The sequence below is a fragment of the Heptranchias perlo genome, chromosome 27 (genome assembly GCF_035084215.1).
Source record: "Heptranchias perlo isolate sHepPer1 chromosome 27, sHepPer1.hap1, whole genome shotgun sequence".
NCBI lineage: Eukaryota > Metazoa > Chordata > Chondrichthyes > Hexanchiformes > Hexanchidae > Heptranchias > Heptranchias perlo.
The window spans coordinates 34,737,107-34,764,309 of record NC_090351.1 but is presented as its reverse complement, the minus strand read 5'-3'; the positions used below and the strand labels follow the sequence as shown (position 1 = coordinate 34,764,309).

The 27,203-nt window shown below is 45.4% G+C and overlaps 1 protein-coding gene across 11 annotated transcripts in view; it reads left to right on the top strand.

The window, feature by feature from the left end:
* Positions 1 to 25,300, top strand: part of plekha6 (pleckstrin homology domain containing, family A member 6) — a 259,562-nt gene extending 234,262 nt beyond the window's left edge. For 9 of the 11 annotated variants that reach the window (XM_068007640.1, XM_068007641.1, XM_068007637.1 and 6 more), the window contains 8 exons: positions 2,045 to 2,156; positions 3,820 to 3,929; positions 6,081 to 6,275; positions 8,336 to 8,497; positions 15,410 to 15,543; positions 16,353 to 16,495; positions 18,163 to 18,267; positions 19,090 to 25,300. In XM_068007640.1, the coding sequence (XP_067863741.1) occupies positions 2,045 to 2,156; positions 3,820 to 3,929; positions 6,081 to 6,275; positions 8,336 to 8,497; positions 15,410 to 15,543; positions 16,353 to 16,495; positions 18,163 to 18,263 (957 nt within the window). In that variant the 3' untranslated portion in view covers positions 18,264 to 18,267; positions 19,090 to 25,300. The remainder of the gene's footprint in view (positions 1 to 2,044; positions 2,157 to 3,819; positions 3,930 to 6,080; positions 6,276 to 8,335; positions 8,498 to 15,409; positions 15,544 to 16,352; positions 16,496 to 18,162; positions 18,268 to 19,089) is intronic. The other 2 variants (XM_068007638.1, XM_068007642.1) reach the window with 2 other exon arrangements.
* The last annotated feature ends 1,903 nt before the right edge of the window (positions 25,301 to 27,203 follow it).

Genomic DNA, 27,203 nt, shown 5'->3' with positions numbered 1-27,203 from the left:
AATTCTGATATAACAATAACTTGCATTTATAAAGCTCCTTTTAATGTGGTGAAACATCCCAAGGCGCTCCACAGGAGCAATTATCAAACAAAATTTGACACCGAGCCACATGAGATATTGGGACGTGTGACCAAAAGCTTGGTCAAAGAGGTAGGTTTTAAGGAGCGTCTTAAAGGAGGAGAAAGAGTTTTAGGGAGGGAATTCCAGAACTCAGGGCCTAGGCAGCTGAAGGCACGGCCGCCAATGGTGGAACAATGAAAATCGGGGATGCGCAAGAGGCCAGAATTGGAGGAGCGCAGAGATCTCGGAGGGTTGTCGGGCTGGAGGAGGTTACAGAGATAGGGAGGGGGCGAGGCCACGGAGGGATTTGAAAACAAGGATGAGAATTTTAAAATCGAGCTGTTGCCGGACCAGGAGCCAATGTAGGTCAGTGAGCACAGGGGTGATGGGTGAACAGAAACTTATATTAAAAATTAGACACAATATGATAATCAGAAACTCCTTATTTCATGCCTCTTTGTTGTAGCCAGTCTGTTATAATTTGGTGTATTCCATTTGAATCTAATGTACGATTTATAAAACTGTTGGCATAGTATCATACTCCATCCTTAAACAGGGCAGTTGGATCTGTTTCGTAGGGTCACAGTACCAGACCTTTGGTCACTAAAGGTGAGAGGCCATTAACACAGCACAATACTTGACTCTATCCAGCAGAGCGTGATTTCTCCTCTTCCTGTACAGCTTTCCGTCTTGATATGAAGAGAATAAAATGAGCAAAGCAATATGAGCACCACGCGTAAGTTGGTGGTCTTTATAAATTGAAAGAGAAAGCAAGGGGCAGTCTGTAGGACGCGCGGATATTTTATAGAATCGGGAGTGGCTCCGTAATCTTCAGACTTCACTCTACTTCCCGTTGGCCGTAGCACGCAGTGGAGGCTGATAATCCAAGGCGTCCCTTCCTGGTTGGTAGTAGGGTATCAGAACTGAACTTGTACCAGCAAGGGGGGTTAGAATGCTGCCCATCTTACTGTGGGATCTGGATTCTTATCCAGCCTCGATGGGGTGATGAGAGTCTCATTTCTGTATTCCCCTTCCTCCTGCGGTACCTCACCAAAGTTGCCATTATTAACGAGCGAGCCTTGTCAGTGAGTGTCAGCAGCGGTGGTGTCTCCATGGTCAAACAGCCGAAGTCCAATTCTGGCCTCGAGTGGCATTGACACACGCCTACTTCCAGCAGGGGTCACCGGATAACGATCAAGGGCTGAGTCCACCCCCCCCCCCCCTACCCTCAACCCAAGGGCACTGAGGCCAACTGAAGCTCTGCTGGCACCCGGTTGGGATCAACAAACTCAGTCCAGACTTGTATTGAACTGGAGACCATCCTGATCTGTATTATTCAGCTGCTCACTAGATACACTGGGCAAGTGAAGACCCTTCCCCGTTGAGAATTAACGGTCTGAGATTGAATGTATTTGGACAGGAGGTAGGGATTATAAACCCTGTGGAGTGTCAGTTTACTTGGAAGGGAAATGATCCTTCTGCTGCTCAAAGAGAACTCTCCCCCACAAGTAACTTGGTTGAGAATAGCAAAGTCTCCCCTTTGTATGTGAACCTGAAGAGTGAATTCTAACCCATCTTAACTGGTTATGGGCGCAGTACTCCAGTGCATTGGGTTGCCCACTTTAAACAATTCATTAGTAAGCAGGGAGCATTCTTTCTCTGCAGCCGAATCTGACAGGGTTTTTCCCCTAATAATTTTAGAGACAAGCCTACAATGTGGATTCAAACACTGGAAGTTGGGTTAAGAGACTGCCCCCCCCACCGCCCCCTCCATCGCCCAAACTCTCGGGACCCTTCAATAACCAGCCAAGAAAATCAAACCCTCCTTTTGGTCTTGTCTGGCTTTAAGCACGTTCCAGTGGAGCAGGGCCCGTTGCACCATTCAGTCCCCACCCTTTCCTGATCAGTTGTCCCCAAGTGCTGGGACTTCGGCGGCACGTCGGATTTCCCGGAACTGATATTTTATCTCGTTTATCTCCTGCAGAAATTAGGTCGCGACAGTTCCAGGAAGGAAGGTCGTCCGGTATTGCAGTCCAGCTCCGAGGGTAACATGGGACAAATCAAACAGGATTCCGAAGCTGAGAAACAGAACAAAGGTATTATCTGCAAGAGATCAGCGGGTGTGTGCCATAGGGTTCAAGAGGTCATGCATTTAATATCCAATTTTATTAAGTGTGGGACAAGCTTGTTCCCTCATGCAACAGCATATTAAATAACTTCATCTGCACCTTGAGCACCAAGCTTAAAAAGGTGCCAGTTCGTCAATAAAAGCTAAAGCACAATGCTATTTATTTCAAATCACCACTGCATCAATTATATTTTACTTTGTGTACCCAGCGAGCAGCCTCATGGCTTCACCTCTAAGTATAGGGCGTTGTGGCTCAGTGGGTAGCTCTCTGACCTCTGAATCAGAAGGTTGTGGGTTCAAGTCCCACTCCAGAGACTTGAGAGCCGAATCTAGGCTGACACTCCAGTGCTGTGCTGTCGGAGGTGTCGTCTTTCGGATGAGATGTTAAACTGAAGCCCCGTCTGCCCTCTCGGGTGGACGTAAAAGATCCCATGGTACTGTTTCAAAGAGGAGGAGCTAATTTGCGCTTGTACTCATAAAGCACTTTAGGAAGTGAAAGGCGCTATATAAATGCAAGTCGTTTGTTCTTTCTTTCCTTCGTATGTGGTGGCATCAGTTCATTTAAATATGGGATGCTGAGTAAAGCCCACAGGACTTTCAGAAGTGTAGTATTTTTTTTACAGTAAATTGTAATATTTCTTCATATCAAAATGTGGCAACAAGAAAAGGCTCTTCAGTCTGTACAGCTTCCTCCAATATTTAAACTTAATAAATGCCCTCACCGGAGCATCGTGTTCTGCCAGCTTTTGACTGCGTCACTGCACGCGGAAGGATCCCATTGGGCAGGAAAGAAATGGGAACGAGAAGCTCTACTCCACAGAGGCAGTGTCTCAGACTGGATCAGTTCTAGTGTGGTGTGAATGGTTCATTGTGGAGAGCTCTGAGGCCAGACTGTCACATCCCAGTTGAAGGATGATAATGATCGGCTCACTGCAACAGCCTGTGTTTAACCGCCCGCTGACTCGACAGTCAGTGGGGCTGTGAGCTCGAGTAACATCCAGCAAAAGCAAAAAAAAAAATCCACCTTGGCAGCCTGTAATAGGTTGTAAGTACACGACTGGGTGCTGAAATGCTCAGGATCAATGGGGTATCCGACACTCTTTTTCAGTCACCTCTCCCACTACTGCTTGCCATCCATATCGCCTCTGTGAAGCACCCTGAGAAATTCACGATGTTGAAGGCAAGTTGTTGTTGCCACAATTGCCTCTTGAAATCATTTGTACTGTTTGCTTCAATGGCCTTTGCCAGTAACTTATTCCACGGGTCTATTACCCTATGAATGAGAAAGGGTTTACCCAAGCTCCCATTGTACTGCCGTCTTCCTAATTTCCCCCAAGGTATTTGAACCCATGAGCTGTTGCACTTTACCCATTGGGTACCATGGGGGTGAACTTCTGCGGAAGGTCTCCTGCTCGTCCAACAGTAACTCTGGCAGGAGAGCCGCAGATGCCCTGGAGAAACGGCGGATACGTTGTGCATGCGGCTGTTCCCTCAAAGTTCTGGCAGACAAGCAGAAGAACCTCTGTAGAAATTCACCCCCAATGTATTTGGCTCCCTCTTTCTCTTTGCTGGGCAGCTACTACCTTGCGTTGACAGAGTTTTCTAACCTATATTTCCTCTTGATTCTACAGTAGGTGTCGTTCCTCCAAGGACCAAATCACCTCCAGAGGATGTTTCTCCGTCTCCGTCCTACCTTGCAGTTCGGAATAGTGACAAAGCTAATTATGACTCTCTGACACGAGTAAGTGTGAAAGTGGTTCACTACAGATCAACCCACAACCCTTCCCCTCCCCCCTGACATTAGTTCATTTTTCTATTTTACCAAAAATTGTTCCTAAGTAAAAGAAAATGGAGGTAGAAAATATGTAATCATTTTTTTTAAAGCTAACCCTCCACCTCTAAGTGGTGATGCTGTTGGATGCCAAGTTCATCAACAGTACAATAGTGTTAAAAAGAATCACTCCCAACTTTGATAAGATTTGGTTCTTTCTGATACATTTGTAAGACTTCAGATAATTTCTGGGCTTTTCGTCCTACAAGTAAATTAAAGTCAAACACGAGAGTGTTTTGCAAATTGTGCCGTCTGTCATCTTGAATGGGCTGGACCTGTACACCTGCTACTGAACATATTTTATTCATGAAGTTTGTCATTAAAGTTTGCATTATTTGTGGGGAGATGAAGAGGTGTTATGTTAATTAATGGAATATGGATTTGGCTTAAAGGTCACACTGTACACTCAGTCTTTCTTTGCACCATCTGTCTCATTTATTTGAGATTAATATGTAGATTCGGTGTGGACTGGTTTCCCAGAACTGTTGTTGGCACCCAATGGCTATCGTTGGCATCGAAGACCTGTCGATGCATCCATAAAGAACAGCTCAGCATTGGGAAGGATTTCTGATAGCAACTCTCCTGTTCTTCAAGCATGCCAAAATCCAAATAAGAAATAGCTGAACAGAAAGAGATTGAAAGTCAAAAACCCCTCCAAATCCCTCTCCCAATAATCGTCATGTTCTGAACAGCTGCTTGTGAGGACTTACTTTACAAGGACTGAGACAAATATGGAGTCCAATCATACAATGAGATGGTTTAACATGTGCTGTTGAAAAGACCTTACTGAAGGAGCTGGGATGGCACAGTGCCTTAGCATGTTGCCTTCCATCTCCCATACTAGTGTTCAAATCCAGGCCTGCCCAGCAGGACGAAGGTCTCCTTAGTCTGCCAGCTGCAAGCCTCCAAAAAGAAATGGGCTTGCGGGAATGGCTCATGGTGACGTCTGATGTGGGAACTTGAGAAAGACGCATTTCGGTCGGGGTGCTGGTGTAAGGGTGTGTTTAGGACACATGGTTAGCAGAGTAGAGGGAGCTGGACACTACATATGGCCATGCTATCCTTGAAACTAATACCGAATGACAAAAGTCTTCCATTCCCCAACACTGACCTCTCTCACTTAGTCAGCTCAAAAAATATCCATCCCCACCTCCCCAAAAAGTGAACCCTAAGTAATGCAGTTACTGAAGACGTTGAGGTTAATGACTAGATCTCTACTGATGTTAACACAACTCTTTCATACTGGCGGCTTCATCTCGAGGGGGCTGGAATACAAAGAGGAGGAAGTTATGCTACAGTTGTATAAAGCTCCGATGAGGCCGCATCTGGAGTACTGCGTTCAGTTCTGGGCGCCGCACCGCAGGAAGGATATATTGGCCTCGGGGAGGGTGCAGCGTAGATTCACCAGAATGATTGCGGGGCTAAAGCGGTTAAATTATGAGGACATAATTAGACTAGTCTTGTATTCCCTCGAGTATAGAAGATTAAGGGGTGATCTAACTCAGATGTTTAAGATGATTAAAGGATTTGATAGGGTATATAGGGAGAAACTATTTCCTCTGGTGGGAGAGTCCAGAACAAAGAGACATAACCTTAAAATTAATGCTAGGCCGTTCAGGGGTGATGTCAGGAAGCACTTCTTCACACAAAGGGTAGTGGAAATCTGGAACTCTCTCCCCCCCAAAAATCTGTTGAAAATTTCAAAACTGAGATTGATTTTTGTTAGGCAAGGTTGTTAAGGGATATGGAACCAAGGTGGGTAAATGGAGGTTAGATATAGATCAGCCATGATCTAATTGAATGGAGGAGCAGGCTCGAGGGGCTGAATGGCCTACTCCTGCTCCTACGTTCCCCCATGAGTTCCCTTGATCGAGTTGGCACAGACTGAAAGATAGTGAAACGATTTTATTGAATTATAATTATTTTAACTATTTGATGAGACTCTCATCCATCATTGAAGCCACATAGGGTTGGCCCAGTTGACCTGAGTATTCAGCTGCTTGTTTTTGCTGGTTGGCTCCTCCTCCTGACCGTGGGGACTTCTCTTTGTGTTTGTAAAAGGAAAGATCAAAAAGCGGGGTGAACCCCAATGACCCAAAATCCAAGATGAGTGTCGAGGAGCAAGCCGAGCGCATGAAGCGTCACCAGAATGGATCGCTACGAGGGCATAACAAGAGGCGGAGCCTAACTATAACGCCTGGCCAGCTGATAGCTATGGACTCGAGCAGCCCAAAGCCCATCGTGCGAAGAGTCACGGTACGTTGGTGGCTCACTTCGCTTATCGAGATCAGTGATGAAACTCCAGGAAAGAATCACCTTGTTTTACTGTTAACAGCGCAGATCAAGTGGGGTGTGGGTGGCATAAGTCAGTCGGGACACTGTCCTGCTGTCTCGGGGACTTGGGTTCGATAGGGATGATAATCTCCCCCCTCTCAGCTGAATTAAGGGTTTTAAGTGAAATGAGCTGTGGTGGTGTTAATCCAATTTCTAGTCCGCAGTCCCATCAGTCTGGACTTATTGATGCTGAATTAGCCCTCTCACTCACTCACTCACCGATCACAAGGGTGGCTGCTATGGGAAATGGAAAATTAACAATGGTGAATCGAGGGCTCTCTTCCAAGGTTGAGTTTAAGGGACATTCTCGAGACAGATTAGGGGGAGTTTTATCCTATATCCAATGGTCTGGGAGTGTTTGATGTTGATACTTGGGGGCAAAAGGAGAAATAAATGTTCATCCTCACTTTGATAGGGATTGTTAAATTTACAATAACCTGTCTTTTTCTTAAATGATCGTTTCAGTTACTCTCATTAAACTGAAGTCCCTTTTCTCGTGAGCAGTTACTATGAAATTGGAACGAGTCAGATATATTTTGCAGGACTTGGATTGTAAACAGATGAAATGCAGTATTAGCCATTACAAAGGTAGAAATGACAATTATCCCGTACAAATGCATAACACTCTCGCATCAGATTCCTCTCTGCACTGTTTTAAGGAAGCCAATATATTTTAAACAGGTTAACTCCTGTGGTTAAACTCGCACAGAGGAATTTGGGACGTTAGCATTCGTACATAAAACGGCATTGATTGTAATTTCTCTTCTGCGATCTCCAGCTGTTTTTGCCCCAGTCACGATCCTTTAATCAGGAGCCTGTTTCTAGTGTCTGGGATCAGCCTGACTCTGCCTGTGCCTGTGCGTATGGTAATAGTCACCATAGACTGTCAGCAGGTAAAGGAAGCAGAGCGCGTATTGACTGTGTCTGATTACTGTGCCAGTCTGCAACTTCCTCCACACTCAGGTGGCTGGTTAAAGGTCGAACACTGGCACCTTTAGGGGTCCCAATTGTAATTGAAGTGCCAGTGAATTGGGGGGGGAGGGAGGGAATTTGGAATTAGTAACATCCAGTGCAGTATATAGTACTCATTCAACTCGTGTTTTAAAAGTATTTCCCTTTTGTAATTTAGTGTGTGTTTTATTTTCTTTTGAATAAAATGGTTTGAGGGGAAAAATTAATCCATTTTATAATCTTTCGATCTGGTGATCTAGGGGGTTGGGCCCATGACCGATATTTCCATGTCTAGGGGTGGGACCACACCTAATTCCTCCAACTTACCCGGTGATTGTTAGGGCCTGTATACAAGCAGTTTTCATCAGGGATAGTTCAGTGTTTCTTGGCAGCCTGTGGTGTGCTGTGCACTGACTGGCATCATTGAGACTCTGTGATTCCCTGGCCCTGAAGGTTCATAGCCTTTTGGATGAGATGTTAAACCAAGGCCCCGTCTGCCCTCTCAGGTGGACGTAAGAGTTCCCATGGCACTATTGGAAGAAGAGCAGGAAAGTTCTCCCCAATGTCCTGACCAATATTTATCCCTCAACCAACAATCAATAAAACAGATTATCTGGTCATTATCTCATTGCTGTTTGTGGGACCTTGCTGTGCGCAAATTGGCTGCCGCATTTCCTACATTACGACGGTGACTACACTTCAAAAGTACTTATTTGGTTGTAAAGCGCTTTGGGACGTCCTGAGGTCGAGAAAGGCGCTATATAAATGCAAGTCTATTTTTCTCCAAATATATGTGTAGGAAACACACACACACTCCTCCCATTAATCCACTTACACTGCGATTCAGACACTTGTATGAACGCAAAGAAGCCATTTCATGTCCAGCCCCAATATAACCTCCACTGCACTCAACAGAAAATATCAATGTTTTCCAATCTACTGATTTTTTTTTTTGTTGGAAATTTTGGGTTGTAAAACTGTCGCCTTCCAAGGGGCTGAAATCTGTTCTTTGTGGTTCCCTCCCTCCCCAGGTTCCTCGGCGTAAGACCACAGAGGTCGATATCTCTCAGCTGGAGGCAGCTGTCAGGGAGGAGAATGCGGGAAACTACCACGAGACCCCCAGAGAAGAGATTGCACGTCTGAGGAGGATGGACCTGGAGCCAGAGCACTATTCAGTGGACATCAACAAGGAGGTGTGTGTTTGAGGGGGAGGTGTGTGGCTGAGAGTGTTTGAGGGGTGGATACTGGCACCAGTACTGGGGAAAGAGGGACATGTTCCGTTGGGACGGGCTCCACTTAAACTGGCTGGGACCAGCGTCCTTGCGAATCAAACATCTAGAGTTGTAGATGGGGCTTTAAAATAAAAGGAGGGGAGGGGTCAGGTGAGGGGAAAGATTAGCAGAGTGTGGCAGGAAGGGTCCGAGAGTTTACCAATAATAGTGCTTCAGCAAATAATGTCTAAGCAGGAAAAAATGGTAAAAAGTCAAAATTAAAGGCTCTTTATCTGAATGCACAGAGCATTCGTAACAAGATAGATGAATTAGTTTCACAAATAGAAATAAATGGGTTTGATCTAACAGCCATTACAGAGACATGGTTGTAAAATGATCAAGGTTGGGAACTAAATATTCCAGGGTACATCACATTTAGAAAAGACAGGCAGAATGGAAAAGGAGGGGGTGTAGCCCTAATAATAAAGGATGACATAAGGACAGTGGTGAGAAAGGATCTTGGCTCGGAAGATCAGGAAGTAGAATCAGTATGGGTGGAAATAAGAAATAACAAGGGGCAGAAAACAATGGTGGGAGTAGTTTATAGGCCCCTAATAGTAGCAATACCGTCGGACAGGGTATTAACCATGAAATAATAGGAGTTTGTAACAAAGGTAATGCAGTAATCGTGGGGGACTTTAATCTTCATATAGACTGGACAAATCAAATTGGAAAAGGTAATTTGGAGGACGAGTTCATGGAATGCTTTCGAGACGATTTCCTAGAGCAATACGTCATGGAACCAACCAGGGAACAGGCTATTTTAGATCTTGTATTATGTAATGAGACAGGGTTAATTAGTAATCTCACAATAAGGGATCATCTGGGGAAGAGTAATCATAATATGATAGTATTTCAATTTGAGTTTGAGAGTGACGTACTAGAGTCTTAAACTTAAGTAAAACCAATTACATAGGAATGAGGGGTGAGTTGGCTAAAGTAGATTGGGAAATCAAATTGAAGGGTATGACAGTTGAAAAGCAATGGCAAACATTTAAAGAAATATTTCAATATTCTCAACAAATATACTGTTGACTGGAGGTCACTGGTTACGGTTATTGGCTTAGTACAAAGAGGAGACGAGTCAATTCTCTCTTAATTCTCAATTTGCTTTATTAACATTATTAGATCATATACATATAACTTATATGTCTGGTTAGATATAGGCATGCAGTTTACAGCAGGTTATACAGTTTTATACCCAAACTAGGATTTAAACGCACACCCACTAGGTTTCTCTGACACTCCCTGAGTGGTCACAGAATAGAAAGGATATTATATTACCCGGAAAGGAGAGCTGACGCTGGCCAGGCGTTCCGTTCTCTCTCTCTTGACGTCGTCTCCACGTCCCTGACGTAGGGTCTTCCACTTCCGCGATGGTTAGTCTCCGGAGTTTCGCACTGGCACCAAGCCTGCAATTCTTCATTCTTATTCCCAAGTCTTATCTCTTCGAGCTGTGTTATCTGTCTCCTGTTGGCTTAGATTTGCTCGAGTGGTCGGTGTCATCCCCTGATTGGCTCTGTTCCAAGGGGTTAGGTAGCATTACCTCATTAATCCTTTTCTAAATAAGGACTGGTGTCTCATCACAGCCCCTTTGTCTCTTAGAAGCGTAGCTAATTCAAACCGGTTCCGGCCAGCCCAGACCAGTGACTGAACTCCAGGTAACTTCAGTTCAAAAGTTACTTTTGCCTGAGTGTTAGCAATTCAGAATAAACTCAGTAGTTTTTTTTGCAGCCCCTGGCCAACAATACATTCCATTGAGAAATAAGAATTCCACGGGAAAAGTGATCCACCTGTGGCTAACTAAAGATTAGATTAAAAGAAGAGGCCTGTAATGTTGCCTCGAAGAGTAGTAAGCCTGAGGATTGGGAGAGTTTTAGAAACCAGCAAAGGGCGACCAAAAAATTGATTAAAAAAGGAAGAAAATAGAATATTAAAGTAAACTAACAAGAAATATAAAAACGGATTGTAAGGACTTCTACAAGTATGTAAAAAGGAAGAGAGTAGCAAAAATAAACGTTGGCTCGTGGAGTTGGGGGTAACATATTAGCATGGTTAGAGGATTGGTTAACGGACAGAAAACAGAGAGTAGGGATAAACAGGTCATTCTCAGGTTGGCAGGCTGTAACTAGTGGGCTGCCGCAAGGATCGGTTCTTGGGCCTCAGCTATTTACAATCTATATTAATGACTTAGATGAAGGGACTGAGTGTAATGTATCTAAGTTTGCTGACGATACAAAGCTGGGTGGGAAAGTAAGCTGTGAGGACACAAAGAATCTGCAAAGGGATATCAACAAGTTAAGTGAGTGGGCAAGAAGGTGGCAGATGGAGTATAATGTGGGGAAATGTGAGGTTATTCACTTTGGTAGGAAGAATAGAAAAACAGAATATTTTTTAAATGGTGAGAAACTAATAAATGTTGGTGTTCAGAGGGATTTGGGTGTCCTCGTACAAGAAACGCAAAAAGTTAGCATGCAGGTACAGCAAGCAATTAGGAAAGCAAATGGCATGTTGGCCTTTATTGCAAAGGGGTTGGAATACAAGAGTAAGGAAGTCTTACTCCAATTATATAGGGCTTTGGTGAGACCTCACCTGGAGTACTGCATACAGTTTTGGTCTCCTTATCGAAGGAAAGATAGACTTGTCTTAGAGGTAGTGCAACGAAGGTTCACTAGATTAATTCCTGGGATGCGAGGGTTGTCCTATGAGGAGAGGTTGAGTAGAATGGGCCTATACTGTCTGGAGTTTAGAAGAATGAGCAGTGATCTCATTGGAACATATAAGATTATGAGGGGCTTGACAGGTATATATACAATTCCCTTTTGAAAATTACTATAAAACCTGCTTCCATCACCCTTTCAGGCAGTGGATTCCAGATCATAACAACTCACTGCGTAAAACAATTTCTCCCCATCTCCCCTCTAGTTCTTTTGCCAATTACCTTAAATCTGTGTCCTCTGGTTACCGACCCTTCTGCCACTGGAATCAGTTTCTCCTTATTTACTCTATCAAAACCCTTCATAATTTTGTTCACCTCTATCAAATCTCCCCTTAACCTTCTCTGCTGTAAGGAAGTAAAGGGAATTAGGGGTTATGGGGAGCGGGCAGGAAATTGGACATGAAGCTGAGTTCGGATCGGTCAATGCCCTGTGGGTGGCGGAGAGGGCCCAGGGGCTGTGTGGCCGGGTCCTGCTCCTACTTCTTGTGTTCTTTAGATTTGTGGTTGGGATCAGATCAGCCATGATCTTATTGAATGGCGGAGCAGGCTCGAGGGGCCGATTGGCCTACTCCTGCTCCAATTTCTTATGTTCTTATGTAACCCCAGCTTCTCCAGTCTCTCCACGTAACTGAAATACCTCATCCCCGGTACCATTCTCCTCTGCACCCTGTCCAAGGCCCTGGAATTTTTACAGCAGAATTTGTGAATGCTTTTAGTTTATTAAAGCCCATTCACTCTGTGTCTGCGTCATGCTCCGTGTTAACCACGATTTTCACCTCGGTCGCCTTAGTGGCTGATGAATGCCTGGGACCAGGTCAGTCTGTTTGTCGCCCGACCTTGGAAAGTAGGAATGGCACGTGGTACAGGCACACCTAGGAAAGGGAAGGGATGCCTTTTAAAAAGCAACAGACTCAATCTCAAAATAAGTCCACAGGATCCCCAAACAATTTCTGTTCTTGGTATCGAAGGGCCACCATAATACTGCAGATCTGCTAATGGCGATGTGCAGCCCAGTGACTTTTGGCTCTTTGGCGCCACCCATCCGAAACAGTGGTATTGCAGCTGTGTGTAAAGCACAGTGAAATATCTCTCTCTCGATGTATATATTAGTTATATATTATATATATATAGTTAATCGCAAGGAATAAGTTAGGGGCTGTCTTATTCCTACTTGAGCATCGGTAGGTGGAGTCCTTTTATGGTTTTGTTCGAGGGTTTTATTGGTTTTAACCTGAAATTTAGAATTCATCTTTTGGGATGTAATTATCAGATTAAGCCCTAAAATCGAGCAGTTCAAATATTCAGAATTTGATATTTACAGAAACATTTATTGAACTTAATTTTGTATCATATTCTTCAGCAAAACCAAACTCTATTGGACACGTACATAAAACCCTGGCACATCTCACTGCTTTTAAAGGGCTATAAGAGTGGTCCTGTGTATTGTTTACTTTAATGGCCTTTCGCCACTGGCACCTGGATTTGAATCCAGCTCAAATGGAAAGGGGTGAAAATCTGCTTCCTCAACGACCTGTAGAAGTCCTAAGTGAGAGGAGTTCGAAGCATTCTCGACTCAGTTCCTAGTGAAGATGAGCCCAAGGCACAATCATAAGAACATAAGAAATAGGAGCAGGAGTAGGCTAATCGGCCCCTCGAGCCTGCTCCGCCATTCAATAAGATCATGGCTGATCTGATCCTAACCTCAAATCTAAGGAACACAAGAAGTAGGAGCAGGACCCGGCCACTCAGCCCCTGGGCCCGCTCCGCCACCCACAGGGCCTTGACCGATCCGAACTCAGCTTCATGTCCAATTTCCTGCCCGCTCCCCGTAACCCCTAATTCCCTTTACTTCTAGGAAACTGCCCGTACTGTGGTGCATATTGGCATTCAGTTGCACAGATGCCAACTCGTGTGGAACATTGGCGGAGCAGGACTGAGATGCACTGTGCCCAGTGAGGGAGTTTCCTGCTCAAGCATAACTCGTGCCTTACATTCAGCAAATTGAAATTTCTCACACTGTAGGAAACATAGAAACATAGAAGCAGGAGTAGGCCATTCGGCCCTTCAAGCCCGCTCCTCCATTCAGTATGATCATGGCTGATCCTCTATCTCAATACCATATTTCCGCTCTCTCCCCATGCCCCTTGATGCCTTAGGGAGCTGTGGTGATTTATGGAGCATGGGTAATATCAGTCTGCTGACCTAATAAGCAGGGTAGGTTCTGGTCATCAGCCCAGCTCCCCAGTGGTGGAGCAGTTATTCTCCCCCTCGCCCAAGTTATCCCCTATACTCAAATGTCAAGTGAGGCTGGGGGATGGCTGGTGTGAGTTCACATTGGTGCAGAAGGTTATCATAGAATGGTTACAGCACAGTAGGGGGCCATTTGGCCTATCGAGCCCGTGCCGGCTCTTTGTGAGAGCAATCCAGTTAGTCCCATTCCCCCGCTCTTTCCCTGTAGCCCTGCAAATTTTTTCCCTTCAAGTATTTATCCAATTTCTTCTTGAAAGCCACTATTGAATCTGCTTCCATCACCCTTTCAGGCAGTGCATTCCAGATCATAACTACTCGCTGCTTAAAAATTTTTTCCTCATGTCGCCTTTGGTTCTTTTGCCAATCACCTTAAATCTCTGTCGTCTGGTTCCCAACCCTTCCGCCAATGGAAACATTCTCTCTATTCACTTTATCTAAACCCTTCATGATTTTAAACACTTCTATCAAATCTCCTCTCAACCTTCTCTGTTCTAAGGAGAACAACCCCAGCTTCTCCAGTCTGTTTATCCACGTAGCTGAAGTCCCTCATCCCTGGAACCATTCTAGTAAATCTTTTCTGCACCCTCTCTAAGGCCCTCACGTCCTTTCTAAAGTGCGGTGCCCAGAATTGGACACAATGCTCCAGTTGTGGCCGAGCCAGTGTTTTCTAAAGGTTCAGCACATCTTCCTTGCTTTTGTACTCTATGCCTCTATTTATAAAGCCCAGGATTCCGTATGCTTTTTTAACCACTTTCTCAATCTGTCTTGCCACCTTCAAAGATTTGAGCACATATACCCCCAGGTCTCTCTGTTCCAGCACCCCCTTTAGAATTGTGCCATTTAGTTTATATTGCCTCTCCTCGTTCTTCCTGCCAAAGTGTATCACTTTGCACTTCTCTACGTTAAATTTCATCTGCCATGGGTCCACATATTCCACCAGCCTGTCTATGTCCTCTTGAAGTCTATCATTATCCTCCTCACTGTTTACTACACTTCCAAGTTTTGTGTCATCTGCAAATTTTGAAATTGTGACCTATACACCCAAATCCAAGTCATTAATATATATCAAAAAAAGCAGTGGTTCTTGTACTGTCCCCTGGGGAACACCACTGTATACCTTCCTCCGAAAAACAACCATTCACCACTACTCTGTTTCCTGTCACTTAACCAATTTTGTATCCATGCTGCCACTGCCCCTTTTATTCTATGGGCTTCAATTTTGCTGACAAGCCTATTATGTGGCACTTAAGTAAGCACCTTTTGAAAGTCCATCTCCAACATCAACCGCATTGTCCTCATCAACCCTCTCTGTTATGGTTGAGATACCTTGTGCAGCTTGAGTATTGGGAGCTTTACTTTATCCTTCCAAGTCACACACCATCCCGACTTGGGCATTTATCTCCCGTTCCTTCACCGTCGCTGGATCAAAATCCTGGAACTCCCTCCCTAACAGCGCTGTGGGAGAACCCTTCACCACACGGACTGCAGCGGTTCAAGAAGGCGGCTCACCACCACCTTCTCAAGGGCAACTAGGGGTGGGCAATAAATGCCGGCCTTACCAGCATCGCCCATAACCCGAGAATGAATTTTTAAAAATCTGACTAGTGCTATCCTAGTCTTGGACGTGCTTGTGCCCAACATTAGATGCAGAGAGTGTTCAATTCCCCAGCACTGACTTCATTCATTTTGATGAACAGCAAAATTTGTTTAAATAAAGCCATTTGGACCTGTCCAGTTTCTAGTACTTGTGAGAGCCTGCACTACCCAGGTATTGTGATGGACTGTCTATCCCCTCTCTTGTTACAAAGTGCCTGTTACTGTAAACCTTTACCTGTTCTCGTCCTGACTGATTCTCTCTTGTTCAGTTGTCCACACCAGACAAAGTCTTCATCCCCGAGCGTTACATTGAGTTTGAACCTGAGCTTCCTCTGAGTCCAGAGGAGATCAAAGAAAAACAGAAGAAAGTGGAACGGATCAAAACCCTCATCGCAAAATCCAGGTACCCAATCACTGAACGGTAGGGGAAGTTATGGAACCCTAGGGGAAGCTGTGTAAAACACAACACTGAATTGGGGCCAGCAGGGCAGGTGCTCCCTGTTCTCTTGGACACCAGGATTCCCTGATTCCCTGCTGTGCAAAAAACCCAAGTGATTCACTAATGCCCTTTGAGGAAGGAGACCTGCCGCCCTTACCCGGTCTGGCCTCTATGTGTCTCCAGTCCCACACCAATGTAGACTCTTAATTGCCCTCTGGAGTCGCCTAACAAGCCTCACAGTCGTATCAAACCACATCGGTTAAGAAGACGACCCACCACTACTGGCACTGCCAGTGACGTCCACATCCCAAGAATGATTGAAAAAACAAACAGTCCTCCAGGCCCCAAACTACTTGTGATTCAGTGCCGCAGTCACAAAAATACAAAAGTCTGTTTGAGACAGTGCATGTATGGAATTTTTAAATTTTCAGTTCCCCACCATGTAATTAGAATGTCAGTGCAGACTCTACCAATACAATCTTTTCTACTGACAAGAAATTTTCAACGTCTAATTTACTGTCATTTGTGTGAGTTCTGTAATCATTTAAAAATAGTGCGTATGGCAGGAGGGAGATGATGATTTCCACTGTTTTTGAGTGTGTCCCATACTGTGCCCGACGACCTCCAATCAGTTTCCAGAATAGGGGAGAAAGCCTTAGAGGGACTTTCCCGTAGCCAGTACCTCGTTCTGGGGGGAGCCAGGTAGTGGGGGGGGGGGAGGGAAGAGGGTTCCGACATTTGGACAGTTCAGTGAGTGGTCTGTTTGATGTCAGTTTGCAGAACATAGTCCCACTAACTGAGGGGCTCAACGACAATAACATAGACCCTGAGCTCCAGCTGCAGGAACAGGAGAAGCGGATTGAGATCTCGTGTGCTCTCGCCACGGAGGCGTCCAGACGGAGCCGGCTCATATCAGGTAACGGTTACAGTTGTGTTCCGTTTGTGTCTTCAGGTCTTCACGAAGGTGGGGTAGAGGTCCCCCGTGATCGCTGAGACGGGGCAGAGGTCCGTGTTTACTGAGAAACGCAAACTCAACTCTCTGTGATATAGAACCACCTTCACCTCCTCCTCCTCCCCCCCTCCCCCAAAGCCTACTTTCTAGATGACATGAAACAATTGTTTTCAAACTTTTCTAAGTGAGGATCCCTGCAAATACTGACACATTCCTGGAGTTTACATAATCCTACAGACAGGAGAGCAGGGCAATCATTGTAGGAAACATTCTGTAATTGTACAGCAACAGAGATGTCCCACTGGTAAGTCAACAAATAAAGAAAAACATAAATCTGATAACAGACGGATAGAATTCTGATGACCTCTGGGACCCCTGGGATTTTCTTCTCAATTCCTTTGTGTCCAGGGCCCCAGTTTGAAAATCAATGATGTAGAAATGGCACAGGGACGTTTATAGATTGTTTTAGAGACCCTGCTCCCTTCTCCCCTCCATTTTCCTCATGTCAGGTGGGAACTCCATCATCTCCAAGTTCACCTCCAAGTCACACACCATCCTGACTTGGACATATATCGCTGTTCCTCCATCCATCACTGGTTCATTGTCCTGGAATTCACTACCTAACACCATTAACATGTGGAGTATAAACGGCAGCACAGACCAGTTGGGCCGAATGGCCTGTTTTTGTGCTGTAAATTTGATGTAATTCTATGGAAGCGTCGTCACCATAAAGACAGCGATGGTTTAAAGAGAAAGCCTACCAGCACCTTCTCAAGGAAACTAGGGATGGGTAATAAACGTGGCCTTGCCAATGCAGTCCAGATCACGGGTGTAAATATTCTTTAAAAGGCCAAATGTGACCCCACCTCAGAACTGGTTTGCTGAGTTGAATTTCTCTCTAGGATGAGTTATCATTTAGAGTTAACTATATGGTGATACTTCTAAAAGCAAAGGTTTCTTTTTAATCCACTGCCATTTATCTAATACATTCTCACATCAAGCCTTACATCATCATGGACTTCAAAGCATTGGTGGAACTTGAATAGATTGAGCTCCGTTTAACTGGGCAGAGCACTGAGAAGAGATTAGCTGAGTGCGGGGTTAGCAGTGGAGAGGGGGAGCCAGTCAAAGGGCTACTTATCTGTGAACTGGAAGTGGAGATGGGCATCTGGATGGAGGGAAGCAGGGCAGTGAATAGGAAGCATGCTGTGGGAGGGCAGCTGTGTGCAGAGGTGGAGGGTAGCAGGGCTATGGTAAGGTGGGTACCTGCAGAGGAAGGGGAGGGGGGGTGGGGGGTGCAGACACTAGGGGAAGGCAGCTACCTCCAAAGGGTGGGCTGCTATTTGTGGGGGAGTCCACAGGGTGATGGAGGCTGTTTAAAGGGGAACGAGAAGGAAGCAGGGCGTGAAGGGACAGCTATTATGCAAGGGAACCCAAGTAGTGGTTGGAGGGGATGGCTAGGATAGCAGAAAGGCAGCTAAATATGGGAAGAGGATGGGGAAGGTAGGACAGTAGAAGGGCAGGACTCTGCAGCGGACCTGGGGTGGGGGGGGGGGGGGTGGTGAGGTTGTTGAAAGGACACTTTTGTCGTGAACTTGGCTTCATTTATTCCACGCTTTCATTCCATTTAGTTCCAGCATCGGGTACGTCAAGTCCTTCAACCCTGTCATCATCTCCCATCTCATCACTGCCACCTCAGGTTACTGATGGAAGCCATTTAATGTGTGTCTGAAGAAGTAAGCAGTTTTATGAAGATTTATCATTTTTAACTTTAAGAGAAATAGATGCTTTTACTGGTATTAAGCATATTTATTAGGTGTTCGCTGTTACAGTCACACACGGGTTGATGTCAGTTAGATCAGTTTGTCCCAAGCTGCTATGTAATACAGGCTATTTTTCGCTAGTGCAGGCCCTCTCACGGCCTGGTGCAGGCCCGCGGCACCTCTCACGGCCTGGTGCAGGCCCGCGGCACCTCTCACGGCCTGGTGCAGGCCCATGGCACCTCTCACGGCCTGGTGCAGGCCCATGGCACCTCTCACGGCCTGGTGCAGGCCCATGGCACCTCTCATGGCCTGGTGCAGGCCCGTGACACCTCTCTTTGCCTTTCTCCAACTTGTATTGCTATCCCTTGTTCTACTGTCGCAGTTCAGTTTGATGTATGCTTCCTTTTTAAAAAAAAATAAAAATGTTAACATCCTGTGTACTTAAGAACATAACAAATAGGAGCAGTAGTTGGCCATACGGCCTCTCGAGCCTGCTCCACCATTCAATAAGATCATGGCTGATCTTCAACCACAACTCCACTTACCTGCCCGATCCCCATATCCCTTGATTCCCCTGGAGTCATAAGGTCCCCTCTCAATGGCTTTCTTTCAAGGTTGAAGAGCCCAAGTTCCTTCAGTTTTTTTTCCTCATGCCTCAGTTCCCTTGACATTAGGGGGATGAGCCCCATTAAATAATTCCTTTTATTCTTTCATGAAGTGGTGCGGGGTTTGAGCGCTAATCGACTGTGCCGTGCGACGAGATCTCCCCGTGCTCACTAAATGTTCTTTCTGCAGCTCAAGCTCTCGCTGCCATCAAGTATCACGGGTCAACATACTAAAGGCCAACCCAGGCTGCCCACCTGAACTAGGTCGACGCCATCAGGAGCGAGCGGAAGTCTCATCAGGGGCCCAACTGACACCCAGCAAAAGACCAAGACCGATTGATTCCTTTATATCAAAAGGGCGGCCACTCCTCTCGAGCTGTAATATTTCTGGGAGAGTTTCTCGTTTTTAGCCCTTCATGTGATACGATTTTCTTGATTTGTTTTTTTTTTGGTTGTGCGTGTTTAGGTACTGAATTCTGAAATGGAGCTGTCACTGAGACCTGGGCCAGTGTAAGGCTGAGGTTCTTGAAGGGAAGGGAAGTCTGTGAAGGAATTTTTATATTTTCTAAACTCTCCCATCGTGCAGTGGGGGAAAAAAACCCAAAATATTTATTTTAATAATATTGAGCGACCTTTTGGGGAAAAAAAACCCCAAATATCCTCGGCATTTCCGCTGGATTCCTTCTGTAACTCTGACAGGAAAAAGCCGGGACCCGGATACGCCAAGGCCCATAAGGGAACTGCACATTAGACTAGAGGCCGGTGCATCCAGTGAGATCAAAAGCCTTGGCTTCCAGGGTGGGGGTGGAATTGAGCCCCACCGGGAAAGGCTGGGCTGGATCCAGAGCAGGGAAGCGGCCTGGACTCCAGAAGATGGGGCAACTTTATTCATTTAATTTCCCCCCCCCTCCCCACCTTGCCAACGAGTATCCAGGAGAAGTAGGCTGGGCAGTTTTCCCCACCCACCCTCTGATGGTAGCCAGGCACCAGAGATTCCGGCAACATAAGGCAGACGGGGGCCTGCGTGCCCCCCCCCGTGAAAATATGACGCCCTCCCACTGACCCTGCTGGGGGTTACCACTGGGTGCGATCCGCAGCATAACTGCTGAGATCATGAGCTTTGGGGGCTAAAAGCTTATCCATTCGAGACCTGCGAGATCAGGGCTGTTCTCCACTGATTCCGTTGACGGCGGGGCGAGGGGGGAAGAGGAGGGAGGCGAGATTTCCCCTGTTCCATTGATTGCAGTGGAGACCGCAAATTCTGATTGCTCTGACAGCCTACCTGGAGTCTGGGCAAACACAGCGGGCGACAGCTGCACCCAAAGTTGGAGTCGTAGTCCCCGAATGATGGAGCCTTTTTGAAGGCACCACCACTCACTGTGGCCGCAGAGCAGCCTTGAGGCAGAGGGACAGGTATTCAATTGGCGAGTAATCCGATTTTAAAAAGTCCCCTCCTAGACTTTCCTTCTTTTCCAGCCCCTGCCATTGCCACAGCTGCAGGTCAATATGCAGCAAAAATCTGCACTGGAATAATCAAAAATGTCCTCAGCCTCTGCTTTTATGCCTAATTTTTTGTTTTTTGTTGGCTATTTTGAGAAGCCCGTTTGGAGAGGCCGTAATAAACATGGGCCCCGAGTAACCAGCTCACCTCCGTGTCTGACCAACCATTTGGCCGAACCCATTCTTTCAACAGGTGCTGCACCTTTGCACGAGATTGTGCGTTCTCATGGCAACAGCCCCGGCTACTTGCGTTGCCGTGGGTGATGCATTAGGACGATGAGTCAACGTTAGCTTGCATCAAATGCAATTGCCATTATTGATTGACTGTTGATAAGCTCATCTATAATCTGCTAAATAGGCCGTTGAAAGTCTAGTCTGTTCTATTTGATATTTGAATCTAAAAGGCAATGTTCCCCACTGCTGGGTTAACCTGTTGCAGGGTACGACTGAATTTTCTCTGTATATATGTGTTTTATTTTGTTACATCTGTGTATAAAGATGAAATGTTTATGCCAGAATTTAAAGGGGTGAGCTCCTTACCCCTGGTCCTGCTGTCCATTTGCAAACTGTCAGTCTGAGGTTCCACTGTGTGTTCGTGTCACATACAATTCAATCAGCCTGACATCTCTCTCTGCAGTGGGACTGAGACCTCTGTACGATGTGACTGATTTAACTGGTTTCAGACCTCCCTCTATTCAGGTCACTATCGATCAGTAACATAACTACGATCAAGTTTTTATTTTTAAGTTGGCTTTCTTTAAAGCGCTTTTCTGTTTTAACTGCTGTCCCACTGCCACCAATCCATCCTTCAGTGGGATGGTGAGAAGGACTGATTTACAAAAAAGTTAGGTGAGGACCAGATTGGGGCTCACTGCACTGTCCCCTGTGATAGAACGCTCAGCTTACACTCAGTCTCGCCTCACACTTGGTTGAGGTTCTGGGAGGCTACGATTGACTGTAGACACCATAGTCCAGCAAAGGAGGGGGTCACAATTTGGAAGGAAGATAAGCATAGCAAGTCTACTAGAGGGTTGAAACAGTACTAGTTCATCTTGTCCTGTGGCAATTCTGAAACGCAGAGGCTATGTTGCGGACGTTAGTTAAGGCGAGGTTCAGGGACAGCCAGAATGTGCTCAGGGGCAACCGCACGTTTTTGCAGTGGGACTGAGACCTCTTTACGACGTGACTGATGAAACTGGTTTCAGATCTCCCTCCATTAAGGTCACTGTCTCTAGGAATCGGAATGATGCAGTCCAGAGGCCGTGCCAGTTATTCAGGGTCCGTTTCACTCCAGGTTTCATAATCCTCCAAATGGCAACCCTACTGCGATTGCCTCTCACCCTGATGCCCTCTTGTGTGGTTGTTGAAGGGAAATTTTGAAAGGGGGCCAGCCTTGTGTAAAGGGTTAATCACTGGCGGGAACAGTCTCTCAGATTGCCTGCTTTCACTGGGTTCGTTCTTGAGGCAGCAAGGAAGTCCTGTGGGTGGAGGAGGGAGCAGGACTATAGTGCAAAACCTGACTGACTCCAATCAAATGCTACTTACTGAACCTGGCTGGCGAGACCCATTGGAACCGATGATTGCCGAATCTTATTGTAAAGAAACAGATGTGAGAGTGCCAGTACGAATGGAGAGCTAAGACTGCAGCTACATTGTCAGTCATACATCAATGCCAAATTGTTTCCAGTGCAAGGCAATGCGAGAGCGGTGGCATAACTTAGGAGTCAGATCACGTACTAAAGCCGGTGGTGCGTGAGTTTGCAGCAGATACAGTATAGCTCCAGCCTAAACCTAGCGGTACATGGAGGGACCTATTTATAAACTGGACGTTTTAAGAGGTGAATACATGCGTAGGATTCATGTGGCAGGTGCCTCCTCTCTGACCAGCTCACATCATGGTCACTTTGCCTGACTGCTGAGTCTCCCTTGCAGGAGTCCGTGTAAAATCTCCGCTGTTTTCAGTGTGCGGGACAGGCTCGTTTTGTAAAGGGATTATAAAGACACTTTGGTTAAAAAAAAATCACAGCGATCTAATGTCGATGAATCTCCAGAGTGACTCTGGAAGAGTCTCGTGTGGGAATGATTGCAGTGTTGCTGTTCAGAGTCTAACCGCCTCACCTAATGCTCTCTCTGCTTTACTTCACGAGTGAAGTTGGCTCACTTTCGCTGAGCTTGAACTTTCTATCATTGCATTACATTGTTACGTTAATCGTCAGGTCAATTGAAAGAAAATGTTTCCTTTTCAAAAAGAAATCTGAAAATTGGGTTTGTTTAAATGTGGTTGCCTCTGGCACTAGTAATTGTACATGGTTTCAATCTGTTTTGACTGTATAAAGTCGCTGTTGACTGTTACTTGATGAGTTTTTCCGCTAGGACTTTGTGATTTACATGAGTGTATCTGGAAGCCTCGTTGTCTCATTGGTCTTCTTGTTCCTTATTCCATTCATTTGTCAGGGGGAGTTTATTCCATGATGCACTGAAGTAAAGGTCATTGTTTGGGTCCCTCTCAGTTACGTTCAGAAGTATCTCATCGCAAGGGTCCTGGCTCCTTCACTAGCACAAACGATGTTGAGGATAATGGAACAAGCAATCAAAAGAACCAGGGTGGACAGGGGAAAAACAAGGCCATGAGGGAACCAGAGTTGAGACACAAGGAGGTGAGGGAGACCAGGGAGCCCCTCGCAAGGGTGCTGCACTGGGTTGGGGTTGTGAACTTGGCCAAAGAACCAGCAAGACAGGTGGTGGGGGGGATGTGACTTGGGATGGGGATGGGAACTGGACATGGGGACAAGGGAATGAGCCAAACTAGGTGGGGGGGTACGGGATGGGTTGTAAATTGGGTTGGAGGATGTGAAATGTGAACTGGGGAAAGGGACGAGAGTGGGAGGTGGGATATGGGTCAATGGAACAATAATAACTTGTGATCAGTGAAGTCAAGCCGAGCCAGTGTGTGTGAGATGCTCTCTGTGTTGTACAATGCACTGACTGGGGATTGTCATTTTGGCCATTGTAATATTAACCAGAGCCTAAACCTAGCAAGTTTATTTTGGACCATTATTCGGTCCCGTTCATGTTTGTTTGCACTTTGACTTTGACCTTATTTTCGGCTAATTTAAAATCCCAGAAACAACCCAGGCAGGCAGGTCGACTACAGTTGGCGTATTCTGGCCATTTTCTCAAAACACCATGATAGTACGATCAACTCTGAGTCCATGATGAAGTACAGAAGGTACAAAACAATATCAACTTGATTTAATGAAGCCTCTTTCAAGCAAAGCATATCTTTAAAGAGACTCCAGCCAGGGAAATGTAGATTTTTTTTTGTATGTGATTCAGTCCAAACAAGAATGTAATATTTATAGAAGATGCTGGAAATACTTATAAAGTCTGGCAGCATCTGTGGAGAAAGAAACAGAGTTAACGTTTCAGGTCGATAACCCTTTGTCAGCATTTTCTGTTTTTATTTCAGATTTCCAGCATCCCCAGTATTTTGCTTTTGATGTAATATTTATAAAAGTGTTTGTTACATGAGCACCGATCATGGGTAGTTAAAGGAGAGAGGCTGATTACAGAGAGGTTCCAGGCACTTGGTGATTGCAAAGATGCCGCTGACTTCTCATGGTCATAAAGTGGTTGGTGACCTTTTCCCAAGTCCAAGCACAAAAGTCCCTAACGGGCCAACCTGAGGATCAGTCGGGAGCTTCTCTCAGTCTCTTTTCCTCCTAATATAATCGCCTAAGAATGGCAGGCTATCGTCACAGGAGAACCATTTGCAATCAGTGACCATTAATTCGCCGGTGTTAATACTTTTGTCTCAGGGTGGGAGTGTGTGTACAGGGTATAAGATCCATTCAATCAAACCAAGCCATGTCTGTGCCCTCTGAAGACAATTCCCCAGCATCCAGGTTTCCTTTTGAGGCTCTGTCTGAATGTTAGACTGACACAGCTCCTAACCCGCCCCTCCCCAGTCCAGCAGTGTTCCATACTCGGTTACAATTCTACAGGTGCCAACTACCCTTCAGTGCCTCACCCAAGTGACCATTCTTCATGTTCAGCCTAGACAATGAGTGTTGACCATGGGAGCATCGTGGTAGAGTCCAATCCAGTCCTGACTACACGTGCATACTTTCTAGCAGGGCACACCGATTAGTGATTTCTCCTCCCACCCTCCTCCAGCCTAGATGGTACCCAGATGTGTTACTAATGGTAGCATTTCTACCACAGCTCCAGATGATATCAGTTAATTCCGGTTAGACCAGTGACCTTTCCGGTTGTTAGGCTTCAATTTAAACGTTGCCCCACTCCTGTAACTTACCTACAATTCTGATTCCTTCATGTAACGCCTCTGTTTTCTTCAGGTGGGGGAGGGCAGTTTCAAAACCACGGAATGTTCAGGCTTTCTTTGCTTCCCTCCACTCCCCCCTCATCAACGTTCCTAACCACACCAAGGGCAAGTGCTGGTTGCAGTGCAATCTTGTGAATTGGAATATCGGCCGACCCTAGGACTCAAAGAAAGGAATGCTGGACAGCAGCAACCATACCTCCTGTTCAAAGGAGGGCTTATCTCGTAGGGGCTGAGAAGCTTTCAGTTGACGACTCAAGACGAGAGAAGGTGAAAGGATCAAGAATATGACATTTGTAACCTCATGACACTGTGTTTCTTTAACCTGTTTTCCCATTTCCTATTTGACGAAGCAGGATATTTTTCATAGACTATAAGCTGTTTATTGCGTGTGTGTCGGGGAAAGGCACTGTTTTATAGCTCACTTTGGTTGGTTGGGAATTTAGACAGAGGTATACCCTATAATGTACATCACTGTATTGTAATAAAGAAATATCAAAAATTATTATGAAAAATATTGAAACTAACCAGAATAAAAAAATCGAATATGTAAAAATAAGTCTGTGTTCAGCTTTTACGGATCTGTCAACTTTGAAGTGCTTGAGATAGATTTCAAGGGATGTGTCGATTTTGATGAACGGAAAATAGATTTGTGACTGTATTGCTGTGAGCACTTTATCCATTAACATCACTATTGTTCTGCCATTTCTTCTGTTCATTCCTGTTCAGAAAGAAACACTTGTATTTATATAGCACCCTACCATGGCATTGAAACATCTCCAAGTGCTTCCCACAATTAATTACTTGTGAAGTGCAGTGGATGTTGTTACATTAGTAAACATAATTGCAACAGCCATTCTGCACCAGCAGTGTTCCACAAACAGCCATGAGGTGACTTGTCACAATTTGGTCTTTCTCCCCAATTCTCTTTATTCATGCTCCTGCACAAGTCAGCTTCCTGCAAACCAATTGGGGTAAACACCAGGAAGAGTCTTGGATTCTACAATAAACTCCTGATCTAATTTGAATCAGCAGAAACATTGTGTTGACAAGACTATGTCACTCAGGCTAAGCTATTAAACCACATTTATTATAAGTAGTAAAAACACATTGAAGCAAGCGTAATTCAGATTAAATGTTAATATTCACAGCATCATTAATCTATTCTATGAGTTGAACATATAATGAATTGTTTTGAGATTATTCGAGTTCTTTTAGGATAGGCAAACTGGGCCTTGGCTTAACATCCCATCTGACAAAGAAGCAGTCCCTCACTAGTGCACTGAAGTAGTCCATGCTGTCATATGTTGTAAAGCAGTGCAGGATATCAGTTTGGAAACGTCACAGAGTGGGAAGACAGGTTAAGTGGCATCAGAAGCAAGTCAAAACTTTAACTATTTTCAGGAAGTGAATGTTAAGCAGATGATTAGGAGCTGAATAATGTTCTTTCAAGACTGTTTCTTGGAAGAAAATGCTGCTATTGAACAAGATGAGAAACTGAATCATTGACTGATTAATCCACATGGGCAGGATTGAAGGCTGTAAAGTATTGTCCAAGTGGCAGCATTGCATATCCTCTGTGACCCTTTTAAAAGTAGCTCACCGTGTGTGATGTGGTGAAACTGCAAACTGGTACACCCAGACCCTGGGTCATAGTATTGGAAGAGGGCACAGGTTCCATCTCTGAAACTACATAAAGTTGGGAGGTGGGGAAGCAGAAGAGGCGTATGATTTTCGAGGGATTATTTGGCATAGATATGTGGAAGCTTCTATGCAAAGCTTTAGATCTCCCTGTCTGCAGAACTTCAAGGATTCCCAGTGAAAAAATCACTCTGTCAGAAAGCATAGGTCTTCTGTGGAGAGTTGCCAGTCTCGGGATGGGGAGGGAGGACAGAAAGAGAGGGGAATGAGGCAAATCAGGCATCTCGCTACAATGGGGAATGAAGAGGCAGCTGCAATCACATGTCTCTTAGCTTCCATCTCATTGGCAAAGGCTAGGCACCAGGTGACCTGCCTCCACTCAGCAACAGGTGGGATGTACCGGCAGAGGGCTTGGGGGCCCAGGAGAAAATTAAGGGGTTCCATGATCTTGCTAGAAATTAATTAGTCCAATTAGTGAGAGTCTGTTGTCTTAGTGAATAAACCTTTAACATGACCTGAGTGGTTCTGTCTTGCTAAAAGATAATGGTTAACAATATAGTCTTGGGTCCCTGAAGTGTTTTTGACACAATGTTTTGTCCTAACTATGGAATTCCCTGCTAGTGTTCAATGCAGCTGAGAAGAATGTGAAAAGGGATAAAAGGAAGGTGAAAGTCTAATTGTCTCAGGGAGTAACTGCAGCTGTCAGGTGAGATGTGTGGTTAATTGGCCTTGAAAGATGGGACTTCACTAACTGCTGGTTGAAACCAGAGCTCTGAACTTCAGAGGATTAACCTGAAGGCTTAGGATGCTCACTATCAAAT